At 36.3% G+C, this 26,120-nt stretch overlaps 1 protein-coding gene across 1 annotated transcript in view; it reads left to right on the top strand.

Annotated features, from left to right (window-relative positions):
* EPHA6 (EPH receptor A6) overlaps nt 1-26,120 on the top strand; it is a gene marked incomplete at its 5' end in the record, with an annotated part of 762,908 nt that overhangs the window by 319,556 nt on the left and 417,232 nt on the right. Inside the window, one exon of the mRNA XM_081138997.1 lies at nt 12,575-12,730. Within this exon, the coding sequence (XP_080995123.1) occupies nt 12,575-12,730 (156 nt within the window). The remainder of the gene's footprint in view (nt 1-12,574; nt 12,731-26,120) is intronic.

Below are 26,120 nucleotides of genomic sequence, written 5' to 3'. Positions count from 1 at the left end.
GAATGAATGTGCTCTTTCCAGATTATAAATTTGAAAATTTTAATATAAATATAAATTTTCAAATTTACAAATGAGAAAAGATGGTGGAAGTTAAACATAAGCCTATTATATCCACTTGGTGCTTGTTAATGGCAACTTAGCTTGGTTTGCCCGTATGTATCTGTTTATAATAGTAAACGTGTGACATAGTGAAAAACCAAAACTTCTTTACCTAACCCAAACTTTAAAACTTCGCCGTTAACCTGAGACCCGGGCGGTAGTCTTCTCACCGCCTTTGGCATATTAAATGGGGTGAGGCCGCCCGTGTGCCGTCTGGAAGTCAGCTCGGGGTTCAGCGGCGTGCGGGCTTCTTCCCCAGGCTGCCCGCCCCGCGCTCCCGCAGCGCGGCCAGGCCCTGCGACTCTTCAGTGCCCCGTGCTGGGAAGGTCGGCTGGGGCTCTATACGACAGGCTCAGCTCTGCTCTGCACTCCTGCAGCTGGCTCTGCAGGGAGGGCCAAGGGACAGGGGGACAGTCAGAACAAATCACATTTTCAGTGAAGGGAGAGGAAGTCTTCCCTCCTAAAGAATTCCGGCTCTTGTTGGCTCCCACGTTGGCCACCGCGGCCACCACCCTTGGGGGACTGAGGCTGGGCGTGAGAGAGCAGAGGGAAGCAGGAGAGACAGTGAAGAAGGATGTCCACTGTCTTCCTATTAGCGGGGCCATGTGCCACTTCCAGAGCCAAGGTGAGCGGGCTTGTCCCAGAGCTCGGGCCCTGACCTGGTGCCACTTTCAGTCGGTTCCAAGCTACAGCCCAAGCATGCAGGGGAGGGGCAGGGAGGGGAGGAAGAGGAGGGTGGTAGACCTATCACCAGCCTGGTAATACTTCATCCTTCATTCTTCTCCAGTATCCCTGCTTCCACTTACTTTCTGAGTCTTCAGATATCTGCTGGGAGTATTGTGCCCAGAGTTTATAGATAAGCCAGAGAAAGAGTGTGCTTATTCCATGCTTTAAAGAACCAAAGCTCCTTCTTCTGAATCTTTGGGATGAAAGCCATGTAGCCAACACTATGTTTTTGTAGGTCTGATGGTTTTTCTGTTTGCTTATTTAAGAGAAAGTCCACTTTAAACATGTCTTTAGTGGCCATGAGAAATTAGAATTAGTAGCAAGTCATTTTATATACATTATCTCATGAGAACTTTATAGTAACACCCCCCCCCCCAAAGGAAGGTTAGGATGAATATATTGAAGCATGACTCACAATTTATTATCAGTAGACTTATATTTTTTCTTGAGATTTTCTTTGGGTGGTTATTAATAGGTTATTCTGAGGACACAAAATATTTATGTTTATTTAACCTTCAGGGGTTTTTTTCTTTTATTTTTATTTTTCAATTATCTAATCTTTCCTGCCTTCCCTACTTACATGACAGCAAAATTTAATTTTTATAATTGCAGAACAGAAACTAGGAAAACAATAATGATACTTCCTAGTCTAATTTATTACACTTTGTGAATTCTAATGTTTTGAGAAATGATGTAGACCACATATTTTACTGATAAGTCATTCAAGTTTTCTGAACTTACAGACTATTGAACATCAATGAAGGAAAGACAGTCAATTATAATAATATCACTTCTTGTCACAGAAGACACAGTTCGATATTTCATCAAATAATGAGAATGATTTGAGCATTTCATCATTGAATGATTTCATCATTTTATCAAATGATGAGAACAGCATGATATGCCAGCTAGGATTTCTCATGATCCTTTGTCTTAAAGTTTTCTGATAATAAAAATAAACCTAAAAATATTGCTGGGAATATATAGCCAAACCATTCAAATTTTAAAATAAAGTATATATATAATAGGTCATACATTTCTTGATTTTGTCTTAGAGACGTGTGTGTGTGTGTGTGTGTGTGTGTGTGTACTTTCCAACTGTATTTCAATCAATACTCAATATCTGAAGATAATGAAATTTCAAACATCTATATGGGAAATTGTATTGCAAAGTATGTATTTAATTAGTTTTAGTGGTATTTCAATAACTATACTCATATTGCGTGTACCTTTATTACATGCCTTTCTACAAAAATTACCTTTATAATATATACCTTTTATTATTATTTAAGCAATCATATTAACATCTTTTTGAAATAGAAAACTGTTTTAACTTAGATTATTTATTATGTAATTTTATGAGAATATATATATATATTGCATTTTATAAATCCACTATTACCATATTACATTGTATTTATTCTTTTAGCATTCTTGCTACTTTTATCAATTGGTGCATGGCAACATAAAATGAAGTTTTACAAATACTTTATAACTTAATACTTATTTGTAATTTGATTTTTTTCCTACTGAATATACTCAGTCCAATTATATGATTAGAAATTTAGGAAAATGTAAACTCTGTGTTAAATGTAGTTGGTTAAACATATCCATTTACTTTCATTACCTCAGAACACTTCACCAAAAGGAGTAAGGGGCTATAGAAGGTTTACACTATCAAGGACAAAGAAAGAGGTGGAGGGAGAAGAAAATACATCAGGTGAGGAAGGTCAACATGTCACCAAAATTGTGGAAAATGAAAATCAAATGGAGGAGTGATAACTCACTTAACAATGGTCCTTGGTATGACCACCTTTGGGGAGAGAAGCTGCTTTCCTTTTGTGCTCTTCAGTTTTGTATATGCCAAGGGGAATTGCTAGGTAAGAAGATATGTCTGTCTATGTTCATCTGTAGTAGACACTGCCAAGCAGTTCTCCAAAGTGGCAGCACCAATTTAAACTTCTCCAGCAACGTATGAGACTGCCTATTGCCCCATGTCCTCAAAGTTAGTTTTGTGTGTCTTTTTCACCTCAGGCATTCTGGTAGATGGTAATAGTGTTGCACTGTACTTGGCAATAAGTTTTTTTGGGGTTTTTTTTTTAATATAGTTTTATTGATTTCAGAGAGAGATAGAAACATCAATGATGAGAGAGTCATTGATCGGCTGCCTCCTGCACGCCCCCTGCTGGGGATCGAGCCCGCAACCCGGGCCTGTGCCCTGCCCGGGAATCCAACCAAGATTTCCTGGATCCTAGGTCAATGCTCAACCTCTGAACCATGCTGGCCAGGCTAGAATGTTTTAGACTTTGTCTTTAAGAAACCATATGTAGTAGATAGGAGCTGTACATTATAAGAGGGAGTGAAACATGAAGATAATTAGAAAAATAAGAATTCAAGGTGACTAAAGCAGTCTAGTTTTTACTTGCGACCAAGATGTAGTAACATCTGCTGCCTGAAATAAAATCGGTGGAAAATATATGAAAAAATAATTTTTTAAGACATAAAACATCAGTAATGTAGGGCAGAGATCACAGAGAGATGGTAAATAAAGGAGGAGAGCCCTATAGTTGTCCTAGTTTAGTGTCTTGAGAGATTCCAGGCCATGCTGCAGCGAGGAGGGACCCTGACAGAACCCAATAGACTCCTTTCCTGGAATGGGAAGACAGATACGAGACCAGGGTGGGAAACCTTTTTTCTGCCAAGGACCATTTGGATATTTATAACATCATTTGTGGGTCATACAAAATTATCAACTTAAAAATTAGCTATGAAAAAACCTCCTAGATTTATTGAATTTCGAGTCCCGCCTGCGCTTGCTTTGGCAGGACCAGACCAAATGATTTTGTGGGCTGTATAAGGCCTGCAGGCCGGACATTCCCCACCCCTCACATAGTCAAGACAGAGTATGAAAAAGCAGCGTGCTTCTCTGAAATAGAACTCCAGAGAGCTGCAGAGATTCTCTGTGAGTGTTCACCTGAGTTTTGCTAATAAGCAGATAAACCAACAAAGGAGATAAAATGAGATTACTGAAAGCATGCAGTTATTCCAAAAGAAGGAAGAAAATAGAACAAAGAACAGATGGGAAAATGGAAAAGAAATAGCAAGAAAGACTTAAACCTAACCATATCAGTAGTCATATTAAATGTAAATAGTCTAAGCATGCAAACTTAAAGGCAGGGGTTGTCAGTTTAGAGTAAAAAAAGACAAGACCTAGGTACATATAGGAAACATATTTTAAATATAAAAAATTAAAGCAGGTAAAAATAAAGGAGCACCAAAAAAACTTTTAGGGTTAACGGCTATGTTCACTATCTTAATTGTGGTAAAGATTTTGCAGTTGTATACATATGTCAAAACTTATCAGTGGAAGGTGAATTTGGAAAAATAGGTGTGACCTCCACTGTGAAGGACTTTAATTGCTAAACTGAGTTTGGTCTTTATTCTAGAGACAAGGTATTAGCACATTTTTCTATAAAGGGCCAGATAGCATATATTTAAGGCTTTGCAAGCCAGTAGTCAAAATCAAAGATATCATATACCTAGATCATGACTGGGGAGTAGATTTGAGCCGAAGCTGGCAGACCTGAGATAATTGCAGTACTACAAGATGTGTGGATTTACATAATAAAGCTGTAGAATTATAGATGGAAACTAAAAAATAGAATCACTATAGATCTTCTTGATCCATGCATCTGTTGATGGACACTTAGGTTGCTTCCATATCTTGGCTATTGAGAATAAACATGGGAGTGCAAATATCTTGTTGATATCCTGTTTTCATTTCATTTGGCTACATACATAGAAGTGGGATTGCTGGATCATATGTAGTTATATTTTTAATTTTCTGAGGAACCTCTGTATATTTTGTATAGCGGCTGCACCAATTTACATCCCCAGCGACTGTGCACGAGGGTTCCTTTTTCCTCCCATCCTCACCAACACTTGCTGTCTCTTGTCTTCTTGATGATCACCATTCAACAGGTGGGAGGTGATGTTATGGTTTCGATTCACGTTTCCCTGATGATTAGGATGGTGAGCATCTTTTCATGTACGTGTTGTTCACCTGTATGTCTTTTTTAGAGAAATTTCTGTTCACTTTCTCTGCCATTTTTAATTAAATTATTTGGGGTTTTGTTGTTGTTATGATTATTAAGTCACATGAGTTCTTTATTCATTTTGGATATTAACTCCTTATCAGATGTACGGTTTGCAAGTATATTCTCCCTTTCCATTGGTTGCCTTTGCTTTTTGGGGGAAGGGAGGTTGTTTCTTTGCTGAGCAGAAGCTTTTTAATTTGATGTAGTCCCACTTGTTTATTTTTACTCTTGTTGCTTGTGCTTTTGTTGTCATATTTTTAAAAAATTATTGCCAAGATGAATGTCAAAGAGCTTTCCCCTTATCTTTTCTTTTAGGAGTTTCACAGGTTTAGGTCTTATGTTTAAGTCTTAAAACTCAGGTGAGCACTCACAGAGAACCTCTACATTTCAAGTTGATTTTTGTGAGTGGAGTAAGGTAGGGGATTCAATTTCATTTTTCTATACAGAGTTATCCAGGTTTCCCAGTACCATTTATTGAAGAGATTATCCTTCCCACCTGGTTATTCTTGGCTCCCTTGTCAAATACTAGTTGAGTATTCATGTAAGAGTTTATTTCTGGGTTCTCCATTCTACTCTAGTAGTCGACATGTCTAACTTTTTTATTTTCTATAACTTTGTGTAGTATAGCTTAAAATCAAGAAATGTGATGCCTCCAGCTTTATTCTTCTTTCTGGTGATTGTTTTGGCTATTTTAAATCTTGTGTTTCCATACAAATTTTAGGATTTCCCCCCCCCTATTTCTGTAAAAAATGCCATTGGAATTTTGCTAGGGATTGCATTGAATCTATAGATTGCTTTGGGTAATATGAACAGTTTAACAATATTAATTCTTCAAGTCCATGAACACAGGATACCTTTCCATTTGTTTGTTACCTTTTCAATTTTTTCATCAAAATCGTACAGTTTCCATTGTATTGATCTTTCACTTCCTTGGTTAAATTTATCCCTAATTACTTTCTTGCTTTTGATGCTAGGCATTGGATTGTTTTCTTGTTGTTTTGTTTTATTGATCTTAGAGTGAAAGAGAGGGAGGGAGGGAGGGAGGGAGGGAGGGAGGGAGGGAGGGAGGGAGGGAGGGAGGGAGGGAGGGAGGGAGGGAGGGAGGGAGGGAGGGAAACATTAATGTGAGAGAGAAACATCGATAGACTGTCTCCCACACGTGCCCCAACCGGGGATTGAACCTGTAACCTGGGTATGTGCCCTGACCGGGAATTGAACCTGCCACCTTCTGGTGTTTGAATCAACGCTCCAGCCAAATGAGCCATGCTGGCCAGGGCCGAGATTGTTTTCTTTACATTTTTATGAACAAAATCAATATAAAACTGATAGAAAAATATGTATAATAAAAAATGACAAATATAACATTAATATTGCTAATAAACTGCTCTTATGAATTAATAGAAAAGACAGGCAATCAATAGAAAAAGATGAAAGGCTGTAAAAGGCAGTTTATACACAACTGTAACCAAATGGCCAATGAAAATATGAAAAAATATGCAACATTAGTAGCAATCAGGCAACTTCAATTAAACTAATAATGGTATTTAATTTCACATATTGTTAAAAGATTAAAGAAGGATTAATATTGATTACAGTGTAGTTGGATGAAAGGTTAGGGTACTCTCTTACATTATTGTGACTTTTTAGAAATATTTAGGAGTGCAGCATGGAAATATGTGTTAAAACAAATAATAAACATACCCTGACCCAGAGCTCCTACTCTTGGGAACTGAAATATAAATGTCATTACAAAGATGTTTATTTCAGCATAGTTTAGAAAGTATTTCTCTCAACTGGGAGATTGTTGTTAGAAATACTACACGCATATTACAAAGATATAATTGGTAATTGAGAAAAATAGCCTAAAGTTTATTGATATTATTTGTATTGTAGAATTAACAATAATAAATCCTTCTGAATATATATATATATATACACACACACATATATATGCAGCAGTGTGTTGGCAGTTTAGGAAAGTGATATTTGAAGAGGAAAAGAGAAAGGACAGGTGAAAATAAGTCAAATTTTTAAATGGCATTTTAAAATAAATGTTTATACAAACATAATACATGTTATGTCTCATTTATATAAACATAAATGTCTTTAATGTATAAATAAAAAGACACTAAAAAAATCATTGTAGAAATGAAGATTTCCCTTGAAGTCCTATATATGTATAGGTTTTTCTAAAAGAAAATGGTATAAACCACCGAATCAGATAATCGTTAGCATTCCAATTGTATTTTTTGCAGTATTGACAAATGTTGGAAAAATATTCTTGTCTTGGGTGGTTTGTTTTTTGGAAATGAAACTTATATACCCTAGAAACAGAGACATACGGAAGAAGAAGAGAAAGAAGAAGGAATATGCAAGAAAGCAGTTTAAAAGTTCTCAAGACATAGGTACTGATATCCCATTTTTAATAAAAATGCAAGGAAAACATAAACCCACTAACTGAAAAGGTGTAAGGTGTATAGAATAAGCATTTCACTCACAGCTCTAGTAACCTCATATTAGATGTTAGTGAATTAATCATTTATTCATACACATTCAATTTTTTCAAGCATTTATAAAAACTAAATACATACTTGAAATATGCTAAGCATTATGGGTATAATATATTGGGGGTTTTGGGTTTTTTTTTTAATGTATCTTTATTGATTTCAGAGAGAGGAAGGAAGAGGGGGAGAGAGAGAGAAACATCAATGATGAGAGAGTCATTGATCGGCTGCCTCCTGCACGCCCCCGACTGGGGATGGAGCCCGCAACCCGGGCATGTGCCCTGACCGGGAATCGAACCCCGGTCACCTGGATCCTAGGTCCACGCTCAACCGCTGAGCCACGCCCAGCCGGGCTAATATATTGTTTATATATTAAAATGATAATTTGGAGTTATTGGGTTAAAATATATTATTAATTTTACCTGTTTCTTTTTAGTTTTTAATGTGGCTACTACAGTATCTATATGGCTCATTTTATATTACTGTTGGACAGAGCAGGTTTAGAAGATTACTCTGTCCTCAGAATATACTAAAGTGTGCAAAAATGGATGCTGAGAGATCAATTATCAGGCTGTTCTCAAGAACAGTTTGACTATCACTGAGCTGTTCTAAAGTATTTTAAGAGATGTCTTAAGCATTTTAAGAGGATTCTGAAAGGAATTGATAAATTAGCTGAAAACTCTTTAGATAAAAATTATTTAACTTCTTGTTTTAGTTACCAAAGAAAATAAATAAAAGATAACAATGTTTTGCTCCACAAAATTAAGTTGTAAGCAGCTACCTCATATGCTAAACAGTGTTTATGGATGAGACTTGAATGGCTGATAACAGAAAGAAAACAAAATGTTTATAGCTTTTGTCTATGTGTCTAATAGGTTTTATATCTGTACTTATAATAAACTTTTATTTTTTTATTTTTCTAGTTTTACTGAGAAATAACTCACATACATTACTGTATAAGTTTTAAGGTGTATAGCATGATGGTTTTATTTGCATATATTGTGAAATGGTTACCTCAAGAGGTTTAGTTAACATCCAACATCTCATACAGATACAATTAAAAAAATTCTTTTGTAAGTACTCTCAGGATCTACTCTCTCAACAACTTTCCTGTAGGTCATATTAGCAGTGTTAGCTATTCATCATGCTGTCATCCCTAGTAATTATTTATTTTATAACTGGAAGTTTGTACCTTTTGATCTCCATCTTCCAATATTCCTTCACTCCACCCTTCCTTCTGGTAACCACAAATCTGATCTCTTTTTCTGTGAATTTAGTGTTTATTGTTTGTTTTTTAGATTCTACATATAAGTTAGATCAAACAGTATTTGTCTCCACTGAGCTTTTACTGTAGTCCTATAGCATACATATTCCTAATAAATTTATTTTTTTAAATGGTCTTTTTCAAAAAGTGACTTAAAGGACCTTTATGATATTTAAATTATATTTAAAATAGCATTGGAACACACGGATGCAAGCTCCCCTTTTCAATTTGCATATTCTCTATAAATTGGTATATTATATTTATAAATGCTGTAATAAATATGTTATTTAAATTTATAGTTGGCTTCGACATTTTAAATTATTTAGCAAAGTGTTACAAATGTATACTATAAAATATAGTTATTTTGAACTACATAATTAAGTAGAAAATAATTTTACTGATAATATGTATATAAACTGGATTTATTGAATAGCTAGTGATACATTGTCTTACAACTACCACATAAGATTACATTAAGAAATTAAATATTTACTAAAGAATATTTTATTTATGAAAATGTTAGTGGGGTAACTGTATAGTATTTATGTACTCTACATTTTGACAGGTTTAGAGAATTTTTTTCTTTTTCTTTTATTTAAAGACATTTTTAAGTCAACCCATAGCTTCGGGTGATTCTAATGTGCAGCCAGAATTAAGATCCAGTGTTGCAGACTGGAGCTTCTCAAATCCAGTGTGCATGCTGCTGGCTGGGAATCCCGAGTGGCTGCAGAGTCTGAGGCCGCGGCCTGCAGGCCCCGAGGCTGCGTGGAGAGCAGGAGGTGCTGCTGCTGCTGGTCCAGGGAGCGGACTTTGAGTGCTGAGGTCTGTCCAAGACAAGAGTCCCTTGAAATACCAAAATGATTAGCAAGCAGATAGAAGCTCTTTGCCCAGTTTCTCTCGTGGAAAGGGCTGCTTATTGTATTTTTATTTTTTAAACCTCTGAGTGCGCAAGAAAAATAACTGCCAGTAGAGCTCTAGGTCCTTCGTGCCTGTTCCAGAGGGAGCAGCCTGGGGTGGGAAGAAAGGATGGGGCTCCCAAACTCTGGAAAAAGCTTCCCTTATTCCCCTTCCCCCTACCCCCACCTTTGCTCTGTTTAATGTTACATATTCGGGGTTATTTTGCTGTTCCTGTTCTGTGCTGTCCCTGCCGCCCCCTCTCCCTTCCCTGCTCCCCCACCCCAACACCACCACCTGCTGACCCCGCCCAGCCTGAGCTTGGCTAGGGGCAGCTGGCTCCCACCAGCGACTGCAGCCTGACCTCCTGCCCGGGTGACTGCATCCACAGTGGGGCAGGCCTGGCCAGGCACAAAGATGACACCTGCACTGCAGGGCTCGCAAGGCCTCAGCCAGAGGGGCAACCTCCTGCCTAGAGAAATATTTTGATGATAGTGTTTTTAATGATTAGTTGTAATAGTGTTAATTAACTTATCAAGTTATAGAAGAGACTGTTATTTATGTACCACTCACAGTTCCATAGATTCTGAATAACCAACCATTTAATAGTAATTTTACTGTACAGAATTGACTAATTAATTTTCTTGAATTATTAGATCATTTATAAGGAGCATTTTTATAAAAGCAAACATAAACTATCAAAAAGAACACAGTTATAACATGTGTGTGTGTTTGTGTTCATGCCTGGTGCATAGTATACTTCTAGTATCAATAGAATTGCATTCATTTAGATTTGTACAAATATTCATCAACAGATGTACCTAAACAAAGATAGTTATTTATTTGGACTTACTTAGGTTGGAATTAAATTTACTTCAAAACATTCAAGGGCCCTGACCAGGTAGTTCAGTTGGCTAGAGCATTGTCCTGATATGCCAAGGTTTCAGGTTTGATCCTGGGTCAGGGCACATACAAAAAGGAATCAGTGAATGCATAAATAAGTGGAGCAACAAATCAGTGTCTCTCTCTTTCTCTCCCCCCTTCCTCTCTCTTTCTAATATCAATCAATAAATAAAAAATTAAAAAACACACACACATTAAATGGCAATTATTTTTTCTGTCCTAAATGCATAAGCAGAAGTCTTATGCATAGATTTATTATTGTTAAATTAGGATTTTTTGTATATTTTTAAATAGAGTATTTTGTGAAAATATATTGAATTTTTAAGTGGTTTGTTAAAACATGTGTTAAGATAATATATGTCACTGGAAGATTACTTTAATTTTGTATAATAGTGTTAATTTAGAAAGTGGCCAGCAGTGGTTTTTTAAGATCAGAAACAACTAAGCTCTGTACCATTCTTGACCCTGGATGCACACCTAGCATAGGATCCTATTTTCTGGGTCTTCCATTCCTGTAAAAATTTATACCGAAAATGACAATATGGATTTAAGCAAAGAGAAAATGAGGTTCCATAAAACTTTTCATCATATAACTTCACTCATTGACATTTTATGTTCATGATTTTTTTGTGAAAATTTAGTCATTTGCATTCCATTTTCATGATTTCTGCCATACATATATAGCACATATACCTTATTTCCTTAATATTTATCTACCCACTTGTTAACTGATTTAAAATTTTAAAGTAAATGTATTTCAGTATAATAAATAGAAAAGTTATGTGAACAAAAAACCATCACTGCCGATTCAACCTGGACAGGATTCCCAGATTTGGGGTTCAGTGAATGGGGAGACTTTAATCAATCAGAACGAATCAGTTGTGAAACAGTGCGGCTGTGAAACGGGTTATCTGTTTAACCGCATGGATGTGGAACAGTTTGGGCGAGGTGGCCCAGGCAAGGAGGCTCCGGGGCCCCAGCGGCCACGTCACAGCTCCGCTCCAGCGGGACAGCTCCGCTCCAGTGCTACGGCTTCTGCCGATGGAAACGGACAGCGCGCTGCGAGAGACGGAGGGACGACTGGCTGAGAGAGACCTCACCACACCTGGCCCCTGATTGGCCCATTTCTATGCAAATAAGGACTCCAAGTCCTCACAGCTCACTGGGACCGAACTGCAGCATCCTGATTGGTCAGAATGAAGCCGCCTGATTGGTCGGGGAAGTGCAAATGCGGCGGTAGCTGCAGCCCTCTAGTTGGAGGGGGAAGTCGCAACCTGATTGGTAGGATTCTGATCCCAGGCGCGCTCTCGGAAACAGCGTCCTTGGCGGGCGGGCGGGAGCGCAGCGCCGCGGGCGTGCGGTTTACCCTGCGGCTCGTCACTGCGCGTGAGAGGCCTCTGAACAGTGGCCCCTGGACTCTGGTTATAGATTTGGGCTTGATTAACCATAAGGCATCCTTCTTGACAGGTATGTTTTCTCGGGGTCAACAATTGTTTGCCCTAATAAATAAAAATGATTAAAAATAAAGCAATGTGGTTATCAAACTGTAGCTGAATCTTGCTTGCTAAGGTCTGTCAGTGTAAGGCCAGCTCTCATTTTGTTAAAAAAAAAATTGTTTTAGCCCTTAAGAAAGGTATTAAAGATTCCCAAGCACCACACTGGGACTTTCTCCTTGAGTGCTCCGAAGGACTGAGGAAGAAATGGAACATAAAGACATTTTGAACAGTGTGAGTCAATGTTACTTCACGCCGTCTCTCAGACTACACAAAATGATTGCCTTTTCGGCTGGTTTTGGACATCCCCACACTTTGATAAGCATTGCCATTGTGTGTGTGTGTGTGTGTGTGTGTGTGTTTCAGGTATGCTTCTAAAAAGTAGCTCCCATGAGTAAAATGTGAAGTCACTGTTGTATTACTAATTTTGAATAATTTAATTCATTAATATTAACGTATATTGACTTCTCTGTGTACGTGTGACACTGAACTCTGATGTGCAAAGTGTGTTTAAATTAAAATATGTTATACAGGTGCAAATAAAGGCACTCTAGCAATAATAACCCAAAACAATGTTTTTTTCTATTTTTGCAGCTTGTAGACCAGGATTCTATAAAGCATTTGCTGGGAACACAAAATGCTCTAAATGCCCTCCACATAGTTTAACCTACATGGAAGCAACTTCTGTCTGTCAGTGTGAAAAGGGTTACTTCCGAGCTGAAAAAGACCCACCTTCCATGGCATGTACCAGTAAGTCTATATATTTTGCATTTGGAAATCTTATTTCAGACCCCTTTGGTTTCTTTATTCTAATTTTTCTTTAAATGTAGATATACAAAATCCTATACCATCAATGTTATTTGTCTTTGATAATAGTCCAGGAAAAATTTCTCTTTGTTCTCAGCAGTTTTCAACTGTTTGTAAAGTGTGTGTTTACTCCTCAAAATTCACATTGATCTTTGACATGCAAATACTAAACACTGGTTTGAAGACTTGCACATTTTCCCTAACCATAATCTATAGGAAATTAAAGTAGTTTAAGGCTACCTAAGAATCTATAAGCAAAGCTTTTCTCCTTTGCTCGAACCCTTGACCATTTTTTAGGCACTTAAAGTAAGACTATCAAGTTTACAATGTGAGGAAACCCCTTCCCTATGAAACAATAGCCATTGTGCTATTGTTATGTGGAAAAGTTTTGGGTTTTCTCTGACATTTTTCTTTAAAGAAAGATATTTTTGAGTTTGTTTACATTTCATTTCTCTCCAATTTTGGGGTTGGAACCAATAGAATATTAAATCTAAATGTTAAGGTCACTTTAATGCATGCACAAAGAATTTTAAAGTATTTGTATTCTCTTATTATTAAAGTATTGTGAAATACCTGTACATTTTAAAAATAAAAGTGAATATATTAATGCATTGCTAGGCTATGCAAAAGTAAAATGTCACCTCTTAGATAGTTATAAAAATCTTGTTAAATACATGAATAAGATATTATAGTGAAATTTTGCCCATCTTTTTGATGAATTGGTGCCCAAATATTGCTTATCTTATATAATTCCTTAGAGGCAAAAATAGATTGAGATTATGTAGTGTCCCATATTCCTTGGGGACAATGGAGATGTCCCATTTTTTTTAAAGGGATGCAGTTTTTGAATTTGTCTGCATTACTACAGACTTTAACATAAAATATTTTTTGAACACACTCAGTAAAAATGCAACACATTCATTAGTAGATGTAATTTTTGCTTTTGGGTTGTAAATGCTGGGACACTATTTTATTCAGAAATTTGTAGCCTGGGAAATTACTACCTAGATATTTTTTTTCCCTAAGAAAATATTTTAAGTTTATAAATAGGAAAAGGAAAATTCTGAATATAATTTCTCAGCTGATGTGGAAATAGTTTTGAACAGGAAGAGCTTGAGATTACTACACACAGGTAATCTTTCTTGCACAGTTGCTGTATATCATATTGTGGACAAAACACTCCAGCTTAGGTAGATGGTGGAGTTTCATATGGCTACGGTACTGCCAGGCAAGTATCCCTCAAATCCCGTATCAGAAACTGAATGGCGCTTCCTAAGAGAATGATAGAGGAGAATATCTTTCTTTTATTTTCTTAGGTCATAAACAGACAGTTGACAAGTTAAAGGAATACATTGGGTCTTATCACTATAACCCTTTAGTGAGGTAGCAGCATAGGTAGTTGACAAGGCTTATAGTTGTTTGGAAGGAGACACTAGTTAAGGAAATAAATATGGGATACAACAAGTTCTGTGAACTAGTTAGTCATTGTTGAATCAGATATGTCTACTTACCAGGTTAATGTTTTATGTTTCTTAGATTTTCTTTCTTTTTAAAAAAAATTTATTTTTTTTATGCTTGGTATTATAAATTGTGTTTTTAAAATGCTTTCCTGCCTTAGTTATACTAAGTACAATTCAAAAAAAGTTTAATTCTGGTCATTGTTGGACAGTGCTTTAGACAGGGAACAGCATTCTATGTTGCTATCAGGGATTAAGAGAGAGAACCCCCAAAGAAAGCTGAAAGCTTTTGTCAGGTCTCCCAGGCTCCCCTCTCAAGGCTTCTCCCTACTACTTCCTTGAGGACTTCTTTGCCTTGTTTTAGCAAAGACTTAGCACAGTATGTCAGTAATTTATTATCTTTTAGAGTCAAATTATCTGAGCATAAATCTTGGTTTTGGTGCTTACTAGGTATGTAACCTTGGACAAATTATTTAACCTCTGGTAGCCTCATTGCACCATTTGTGGAGATAATAACAGTACTTATCTCATTCTTTTGTGATGATGATTAAATAAGTTAATATTTGAAAAGTGCTAAGAAGAACACCTAGTATGTAGCACATACTAGGTGCTACACAAATGTTTGTTTAATACAAAGAGCTGTTCTCATACAACTCATTTTGAAATAATTTTTGATAAGTTAGTATTTAAATATTTTATGTTGATACTATTATCCTGGGCTCACAGCTTCCGTCACCTGCATTCCTACAAACTGAAAAAATAGTGTACTGAATTTTAAGGCACTTTTACAAAATACGTAATGTCCTGTACCTCTTTACCTATCTGATGTCAGTAAAATTTTTGAATTACACTCTAGTTAGATGAGAGATCCTTGCAATTATTACAGTATATTCAGGAAAAGCAAGGACCATAACTCCAAAGCATCATAGCTCGATAGTCCATTAGGTTATTGGCAAAGGAAAATGACAAGTCAGGAGGTCATTGAACAATTAGACAATTAGACCCTGGCCCTCCTTAAGAGGTAAGTTTACTAAGGTAAGTTTACCAGGGTAAGTTTACCAAGACATAGAACTTTTATAGCCGTGAATCAAACAAGTAGTCAACCTTTCCTGTCTTTCATTAACCACAAATAATAGTCAAATTTTAATAGCTGCAAGCTCCCTTAACTTCTAGATCATATATCTATGAATTAGCTATTCTTTAATGACTTTATTCCAATAGTGTATTATCTAAAGGTCAGAATTTGGGTCAGGTGAACAGTCGATCCCATCACTTTCTAGAGTTTTTGTCAGTGTAAGCATTTGAAACTGCTTTCAGAGACTCTTTCAGGGATTTAAAAGGAGACATTTTGCCTGGCCAGGCATGGCTCAGTGGTTGAGCATCGGCCTAGGATCCAGGAGATAGTGGTTTGATTCCCAGTCAGGGCACATACCCAGGTTGCGGGCTCGATCCCCAGTCGGGCGCATGCAGGAGGCAGCCAATCAATGACTCTCTCATCATTGATGTTTTTCTCTCTCTCCCTCTCCTTTCCTCTCTCTGAAATCAGTAAAGATATATTTTTTTAAAAAAGGAGGCATTTTTTCTCTTAGAATCAGGGGCAGAGAGATTTTGAATATATGACTTTAAAAGAAAATAAAGGAGTAAAATATTGGAAAGGACTAACCAGGACTTTGGCCGATAAATGGCATAGTAAGGAAAGAGTTCATATATGTATTGTGCATGATTATATAAATGATATGATTTTAAGGACTCCAAGAAGTCATTCCTGCCTCTTAGTGTGATCAATAACCCTTAAATTTCTGGTTCAACAATGCATGTGATTTCACCGTTAATAGTTCTAATGAACAAAATAAACAAACAAACAAAATAAAAACAGACTCATAGATACAGAGAACAGACTAACATTTGTCAGAGGGGAATGGGGCTGGGGGGCTGGGTGAAAAAGGTCAAGGGATTAAGCAATACAAATTGGTACTCTGTAAAGTACATGATTTTCTAACCACTTTGCTATACATTTGTAACTAATACAGAATAATATTGAATGTAAACTGTAATTGAAAAAATAAATGTGTGTATAAACATATATATATATATATAAATTTTTATAGAGTTTTATAGCCCTGGCCAGTGTAGCTCAATTGGTTGGAACGTTGTCCCCTACACCAAGGGATGGCAGGTTTGATTCCCGGTCAAGGCACATACGAGGTCCCTGGTTGAGGCACAGTCAGAACATGTGCGAGAGGCAACAGACGGATGTTTCTCTCTCACATCAATGTTTCTTACTCTCTCACTTGCTTTTGAAACATATAACATGCATAATTTATTTAAATAGATGTTTTTTGTTAATATTGTATTCTTTCAGAGCAGTTTTAGATTGACAGCAAAATTAGGAGACAGTATAGAGATTTCCCACCTACCTTCCTACCTCAGAGGTGCATAGCCTTCCTCCTTGTCAACATCCTCCGTCAGAATGATATGTTGGCTACAATTGATGGACCCACATTACACACCACAATCACTCAAAGTCCATGGTTTACATTAGGGGTCACTCTTGGTTTGTACATTCTATGGATTTAATGTATAACGACATGTATCCCTCATATATTATCATACAGAGTATTTTCACTGCCACAAAATCTGTGCCCTGCCTATTCTTCCTTCCGTCCCACCAACCCTTGGCAACCACTTATCTTTTTACTGTCTCACTTTTGCCTCTCTGAATACCATATAGTTGGAATAATATAGTACGTAGCCTTTTTAGTAATATTTATTTAAGATTTTTCCATGTTTTTGCTATGGCTGGATAGGTTATTTGTTTTTTAGTGCTGAATAAGTTTCCATTGTCTGGATGTAGCACAGTTCATATATCCATTTTCCTACTGAAGGACAGCTTGGCTGCTATCCAGCTTTGGCAGTTATGAATAAGCTGCTAAACATGAATGTGTAGGTTTTTGGGTGGACATAAGCTTTCGACTCCTTTGAGTAAATATCAAGAAGTATGACTGCTGGATCATATGGTAAGAGTATGTTTAGTTTTGTGAGAAACCACTAAATTACTATTTTTCATTCCCGCCAACAATGAATGAGAGTTCCTGTGACCCCACATCCTTGCCAACATTTGGTGTTGTCAGTGTCATGGATTTTGTCTATCTCTAATAGGTGCATAGTGGTATATCGTTGTTTTAATTTGCATTTCCCTGATGATATGCGACGTGGAGTGTCTTTTCATATGCTTATTTTCCATCTATATATCATTTTTGGTGAGGTATCTACATAAAGATTTTTAGGTGTTTCAGATGGCTATAGTAGGAAAAAAAAAGTCCCATATTCAGAGCTATTCCCTTGAACAGTTGTGTTGTTGTGATGGGGTAATCTGATCCTTGAACCTACTGGCCTGGCTATTATTTTTAATTTCCTCTTTTGACATTTTGTTTTCACTAACTTCCTGCTCACAGCCTCTAAGTATACTCAAACTCCTATCATTAAAAAAATGCTCCCAGTCCAGTATTTTTTCTCCTCCACGAAAACACCTTGGAAAAGGAGTCTTCATTGGCTGTGGCTACTTCTTCACGTTTAATTTAGTTTTTATTCTACTGCATTCATATTTTTGCTCTTCACTCTACTGCAATCAGATTTTTCTCCCACTACTTTAAGTAAACTATATAAGAAAAATTAACCAATGATCATATTTGCTATTTTGCATTAGAAACACTTTTGTCCTGTTATGACATTTAATTTTTCTGATTACTCCCTTTTTCTTGAAGCCATCTGTTCCCTTTCAGTCTAAGACATTGCAATCTTCCCATTCACCCTCTTAGTTTTCTCACCATTGTGTTTGTCACTATTGCTGGGTTCTTTTCTTTTGCTCACCCATTAAATGTTAATTTTTCTCACATTCCTTTCTTTACCTTTTTGTCTTTTCACATATTCTCTGCCTCATGGTTTCAAACAGCACCTGTAAATAGATGATGCCTATATTTTATTATTATCCCAGTCTTCTCTCCTAAGGCCCAAAATGTTCTGTACCTGACAACCTATTTGTCCTATGGAAACCTGTGTGTATGTCCCGCCTTCTACCATATCACACTCCCCTTGGTTATTAAACTCATGGACTTCCAAGATGTTGAGCGTGTTCTCATTCTTAGCACCAGAACTTTCTTCTACTTGAAATGCCCTATAGGTCTGCCTAGGGCTATCTTCTTTTTGCCTTTCAGGCTCAAATATCAGTTCTTAGGACAGGCATTTCCTCACCAGCCATTCAAAAATAGGATCCCTCCCAGTTACTCTTTGAAAATATCAGATTTATTTGCATAATTGCTTCCTTGTTTATTGTCATTCAACCCATACTAGATCCAAAGGTCCATGGGATCATGGATATTCTTTCTTTACTGTATCTCTTATACTAATAATAGTACCTTGCAGATACTAGGCACTAAATAAATATTTGATGAAAAAGTAAACTAATAATTTCAAGCTCAACCTGCAAAAGGCAATTTTATTTCTTTCTACCCCAATGTGCTCATATACCCCAGCTTGTTTTCTTATCCAGGTGAATCTTTACCTCGCCATCCAAGCCAGAAAGTTTAGATTCATAAATCTTCCCCAACCTCAGCATGTTCAAGTGGTCACGATCATATCAATTCTACCTCTTAGCATTTCTTCAATTCATTCCTTCCTGTCAGTTCCTGGCCCTATCCTTTTAGTGAAGGCCCGCCCTTCAACTATCCCTTGGATTAATTTAATAATAACTCAGCAAGCCCCCTTCCTTTTCTTTCATCCCTCAAAATATTCCAAACTATTAGAAAATATTATTGCTAAACCAAAACAAAACCTTGATCATATTTCCATTTCTTCTACCTAAAGTCTTTCAAAACCCAAAATTATAAGAGTTAATTCAAGGACATACAAAGTCCAGCTCTGGCCTGTCTCTCCCTCTCCAACTGTAACTATATTAGAGTCTCTCAAACGGTCCTAATACACAGTTGTACCAGCAGGATACTTCAAAGTTTGGGTCTTCTTGATTTTTAAAAAATTCATTGTGTCTTTTTTGCATAAACTACAAAATATATAATTATGAATGAAAATTTTAAAATGAAATACTGAAATGTTTTCTGTATTTCTTAATCTACTTTACCAACTCTTAACTTTATTTCTCAGGTGACTCATTAATGTATGGTCCATGCTTTAAAGTATGAGCTGTGGGGGACACTCCACAATATCAAGTCTGAGTCAGTTAAGGCTAAGTACAGGAGACCCTACTGCCTGCCAAGTCTGTTACCAAAATAACTGTCTAAGGCTTTTCCAGGCCAGAAGGGAAATTGATCACTGAGGTTGAAGAAACAAAGGAAAATAAGACTTACTAAGAAAGTGCTTGTCAAGCAGGAAAGGCAGAAAGCATGGAAAGGTCAAGAGAAATGAAATGAGGGTCTGCATATATATATATGGATGCGTGAAAAGTTAGATAAAATATCATTCCACACTCATAGCATTTGTACTTTGATGTTTCTCATGTGTTTAAATCAGTAGGATTTTTTTAAAGCTACTCAACAGATTCTGGAAGATTAATAGATTCAACAAACATTTGTGTTACCTGTTTAGAAAAATTTAAAACATAAAATGTAAGTTATATATGTAGATAATTCTAATGCACATCAGAGTTTCTTTTTTATTGTTCATTTAAATACGCAGTCAAGTACCTTGTGCGTAAACCAGTATTTTCAAACTTCAAACTTTATTCTTAACACAAGACAAATATCATGTCTCTGTCTCTTTGTATTTGACATACAATAACAGTGATTGGGATAAAAGTGCAAAAGTTGGATTTACTTTTGCTCTAAGGCTAACATTGTAAAACATGGCTTCCTGATTGCTGGAATAATTGGCCACCTGAGAAAGTCATTATTCTGTCACTCTTATTTTGAGTTAGAACAAATAATGTGCTGGTATGCAGCAGGAGAGATGCTCTTCATTTCTGCTGCCCTTCTCCGGAATGCCCCTCCTGGGTGGGTGCAGGATGCTCACATCCAGGTACCCCTGCTCTCTTTGCTATATCTTCTTTTCCCCCCATCTCTTAGTGATTTTTCCCCCATCTCTCCTAAGCGCGTTTTGTTTTTCCATCTCACAACTGAAATACAAAAGGGCAACTGATTGGTTAGGTGGCTCATTGCAAACCCAGTGTAGCAACCACAATTTTACAAAGGCCAAAATAGAAGTTGTAAAGATGGATTTTATTACTTCTAGCAGGCTGTGCTATATTCTTGACTTGTCTTTTTATAGAAAATAACTCTAAATATTCACTCCATGTACTGCAATGGTATATTTTTAAAATTAAAATGACCTTTCCATTACAGAATAGATACCTGTATGTAATGAATCCTAGTTTCCCCAATACAGATCACTCATGTAAAATATCACTTGAGGTTCATGAAGTTTCCTAAGCACAAATACTTTAATTTTTATTTCAGCGGAGGTTCTTATACCAAATCACCTGGGAGAGGTTCCTCTATAGGAAGAGAATATTAAATAGTCCTTCTGCTGATTCTGAGAATGGAGTTACCACTTGCTTCCAGGGTGAATCTCTCCCTGCCCTCTCCTGTTGGCACTCAGAGAGCATTGTCCCACTCACTGTCATTGACTTATACACAGTAGACCATTTACAAATAAGCACCCATATCTGGAAAGAGAGTGTTCACAATTATCCCCACAATGTTACACATTTTGAGAAAGGTTTATTTATTTGCTTTCATTTAGTCACTTATTGTTTTGCTTTTTCCTCCCAAATCATGGCCATGCTTAGACTCTTCATATTTCTCTTTTCTCTTCCTAATGCATGATTATTAACTTGAACAGAAATTGCTGTATGTAGGTGTGCATGATTTCTCTTGTTTCATGATGTTATGGAAATTGGATCATTTTAAACTGAGAAGACACAAGGCCAGCCTTCTCATTATTTCATTTGTATTTTAGTGTGCTTTAATCATACCTGTGGTTTTGCCTTTTAACTCCTGATCTGCACAGCTACAATACATTTCTGTTGTTCTTACAATTAGTTATTCTATGGGTTTGGTGTTCTTTTCTGCATTGATGAGAATGGTTGATAACTGTTTTTTGGACTTTTCCAAAGGTAAAGTTATACCCATTCTCTCAATAGCATAGACATTTGGGGCCAAAATATTTACTTTTAAAGTTTTCGAGTGTCCACAGAACAGCATTTTAAAAAGTTTTTATTCCTTCCCAATGGATAGAGATGGGTGACTACCCATGTGGTTATGAGTCATTAGTTAATCTCAAATGTGACCATATAAATATTTCCTGTCACTTCTCAAGTCATGTGGATCAGGCTCTTGCAAAGATTATAACCTTGAACTCTGATCTCCAATATTTGTTAAATGTTGCCCTATGTAAAACATAATTCTTGAAAGATTGCACAAAATCATGCAGTTTGTTCATCCCCTTCGTTAAAGCACATGTTGCCTTTGGATCAAGCTGGACCACAGTAGACTTGTATACACAAATACAGATATGTCAGTGTAATATGTACATTTGGTAAGCATCAGTTCCCTCTTCTATAAAATAGGGATACTAATAACTACCTTATGGGTTTATTGTATAATTGAATGAAATAAATCATGTGAAATATTAAGTACACTTCTTAGGGGAGGAAAGTGCTTAAAAATGTTGAATGTATTTCTGAATGCATATCTATCAGGTATAAAAGTGGTCAGTTCTGCCTGAGGACAGAGGGTGTCCCAAAGGGGTAACACCTAAATAGAGCCATGAAGGAGTAGGAGTTTTCCAGAAAGCAAAAGGAGGTAAAGAAACAGCATGTGCAAAGGCATTGAGGGTGCAGCAAAGGGAGTGCGAGGCTAAGGGATGGGCCTGGTTATGAAGACATTTGTAGATAAGGTTGAGTTTAGGTTTTATTCTGAAGTAAATGGTATTTGGTCTATTGGGTTTATTTTTTTAATTTTTCTTTTCTTTAACTATGACTTTTATTTAGAACAGAGACCCTAAAAAGATTTACCAGTCATCATTTACAGTACTATGAAAACATTAATGGGAAACAAAGTCTTCATTTTAGACATCAGTTTAGTGACTGAAGAACGTGCAGAACATTGAGAAAATGAGAACAAGTAGAATAGAAAGAATCCGAAGCACACGCACTGCTGCTATATTTTTGAGCATATTTATCTTAGAGATTTAATTTTCACTTGCTCTTCTACATATGAAATTATTTTAAATGCTCTAAAATAATATTGTTAAAAGAAATATTTTGTAACAAGGCAATAAATTGCTCGCTAATTTGCATGTCTTCAAAATTTGTATTGGACAATGCTTTCTAAACAAAGCACTATAAAACACTCTGTATTTACTAGACCTCCTCTGTCTCTAGGTTGAATGCAGTGTGGTAGAGCTAAAAAAGAAAAGAATCTAAACATAAAAATCCTAGCTATTATCCTACCCCTACTGCACTGCCTGACCTTGACCTAATTATAGCACTTATCCGGGCCTCATTTCCTTATCTGAATTAATTGTGATTTGGTTTCTTTCTCCCCCATGGTGAGGTTGAAGCCCCAGTTTTGTGATTACTTGTCATCCATTTCCAAATATACAAACATTTTATGAACAAAATTTATCAATAGAGCACAAATTGGTTTAGAGGAGGCGAATATAAAATTCTGTTTACAGATGCTGCTATTAAATATATTCTTCAAAAATTATATGGAAAGGACATTAGATTAGCAATATGGATATTGATAAAAGTTAAATTAATGGGGGTAATACAAAGGATGAGACGACTGTTAGAGTTTTAAATTACATTTATATGCAAATCTGACAATATATTTTTAGTACATTATTACAGTCCAGCAATGTACTTTTTCATTTATTCCTATGTATTTGTTTTTCTTTAGTGAATTCTACAATTTACTCATTTGCAAAAGCATTTACCTAAATATTTCTAGATGGTTCAATGTTTTTTATTGTTCTCTCTGACATATATTAACATAGAACTATTTTCCTCTCATTTGTAAACTCATAGATATGAAAAAATTTGCTTTTTATTAGGAAACTGTACTACTACCTTCTTGGTAGTCATTAAATTAACAAACACATTTAAATTATTGCCAGGTGGTAACTTAAGAACTGGTAAAATTCGGCTTAATAGGTGAAAGCCTTTCATGACTTGATGTCCTCAGTTATTTGGATCAAATTTTCATTTGGATCAATTTTTTTTTTTTTTAATATATCTTTATTGATTTCAGAGAGAGGAAAGGAGAGAGAGAGAGAGAGAGAGAAACATCAATGATGAGAGAGTCATTGATCAAGCCCACAACCCGGGCATGTGCCCTGACCGGGAATCGAACCCCAATCGCCTGGATCCCAGGTCGGCGCTCAACCACTGAGCCACGCCCGGCTGGGCAGATTTTTATTGTTTTTAAGGTTAAAAAAATGCATCTGCAAAACCACAGTTAGCTATAGAGTTAATGGGCAAATAGTCACTCTCCAGTCAATGTGAAAAAAGCCCTGTTTGTTTATGAGTTAATATATTTCTATAATTACAAACGTGAAATATGTATCTACAGCAGTTGATGTAGTAACTGAAATATGACGCTTAAGTTTATATCCCTCTGTGTCAGCCTTTGTTTAAGGGTGTTCTGCCGAATGCTAAGGTTTCTCCAGATGCTTCTTGGAAAATGAGGCTCTAAGTGAAGCAAATTGTTTTACATTTGTTTCATTATCAATCTGCCAGAAGAATCTTAATTTGAGCCCTGAGCTCATTTTTATGTGTAACATCTCATGGGACTAAAGACGTTGCACAGGATATATTTTGGGAAATACCCATTCTATTTAAAAACACTTTACATGGAAAAATTTTAAATGAAAGCAAAACAGAATCGTAGTCCACCTGCCCTCTGCTGCTGTAGAAGGAAGGTGGGGCCTGAGGCCAAGGGCTTTTCTGGGAACAGAGGAGACAGCACTGCCACAGTCTTCTCATCGCTTTCCTAGTAGAGCTCTATTCCTTTTTTCCTTTCTAAAAATATATACATTTTTATTGATTTCAGAGAAAGGAAGGGAGAGGGAGAGAGATAAAAACATCAATGATGAGAGAAATCATCAATCAGCTGCCTCCTGCACACCCCCTACTGGGGATCGAGCCCACAACCCAGGCACATGCCCTGACCGGGAATCGAACCTTGACCTCCAGGTTCATGAGCCGATGCTCAACCGCTGAGTCACACCAGCCAGGCTATTCCTTAAAAGAATAAAGGGAAATCCAGATTGAAGCAAAAAATTAATTAATTTAAAAAGGAAGAAGATTGAAAATATATTTTCTAGTTACTAGTAGAAATAAAATTGCAGTTTTTATGTAAGGTTTATTATATGATGAGCTTGGAAAACAGCTATTTGCAAATCAGAATAATTGCCCTTTTCCTGTGAAGTCATTCTGGACGGTGAAGTGTGGAGATTGCTTTTCTTCTATGTAGATTACTTGGTTTGTTTTAAAGAAGAAACATCAACATAAGGAAATCCCTGAGAATTTTCAATACAGATGTCACCAAAAGGGTTATTGTGCCGACGGTATTTCTCCTCCCAAAGTGTCATGTAATCTTTGTGTAACTTGTAAATGATAACAAAGCAATCAGGCCACATTCATAAAAGCCCAGTGACACATAATTTAGTTGAATCTGAGAATGAGAATTAATTGTCTCTCTTTGTTCCAAGTTCTAAATCTTAGTAAATGATTCACTGTGTGTCATTACAGCTTAATATTTGCATGAAATCACAGTTTAACTGGCATAATTTAACAGCAATTAAAAAGCTATTTAATCGTCATGCAAATTGATATGAGAGCCCTTGAGTAAGAAGGGTGTCTGCCTTTTTTTTTAAAGTATCTCCAAGAGGACAGTTACATACTTGCAGACACCCATAACACAATTGATAACATTTTTCATATTTGTGGAAATATAAGTGAATATTAATTCATGTTTTCCATTATAAATAAGACAATAGAGCAATATGAACGTGCCATTCTGTGGGAAGACATTATAGTAATGAACGTATATCTTTATTCCCCAGGCATAAGTCTAGGTTGGAGGTAAATGCTACACTTGTCCCTGTGCTCTAGTTTATAATCCCGGCCATATCTTCCTTTCTGAAGGCAGACATTCCTGTGTTTAGTGAATGAATGACTGTAATCCAAAAGGAGCATATATCAAAACTTGAATTTCTTTCCAAGGAGAGAGTGTTGCAGAAAAATTCCTTCCTACCTTCTAAGCAAATTTTCGTAATAGCAGAAATTTTAAAAATTGGTACAGATTTCTTAAAAATAAGCCTTCTGAAAATGAGCAGAAATGTTATTTCATTATTTATTTGTTCAGTGAGTTATTTTTCAAAATATATATTATAAGCGTAATCTCACAAAAAAGAATTCTTTGGTATTTCACATATAACACAGTGCAGTGTCTGGCATCTAGTAGACTTTCAGTTAATATTTGTTCAATAAATTACATGATACTGAAGTCTGAAGGTCTCAGATAAGAGTAAAAGATTATTGACAGAATTTTAAGAGAAGGATTTAAGTATGGAAAAAACAGAACACTAAAGGAACATGCTCTTGCACTCCTTGAGACCAACTTGTTTTTTGCAGTCTTGATGACAAATAAGAAGATCATGTGGGTCTCTTTGTGAGCTTATAAGAAGACACTTACCGGTGCTTAGTAAAGTTAGTCTCAGTAAAAGTCTAGTCACCGTATCTTATGTGCCTTTTATGTCTTCCATATAATGCTTTTATCCCATGACGTTGACAAGGCCCTAATAAAAACCTTTCTCCTGCCTCCAGTTCCCCTTGCTCTTCCTATTCTTCCAAATTCTCT

This window comes from Miniopterus schreibersii (assembly GCF_964146895.1).
Source record: "Miniopterus schreibersii genome assembly, chromosome: 5".
NCBI classification, from domain to species: Eukaryota; Metazoa; Chordata; class Mammalia; order Chiroptera; family Miniopteridae; genus Miniopterus; species Miniopterus schreibersii.
Note: the sequence above shows the minus strand (reverse complement) of the source record. Positions and strands in the feature narration are given on the sequence as shown.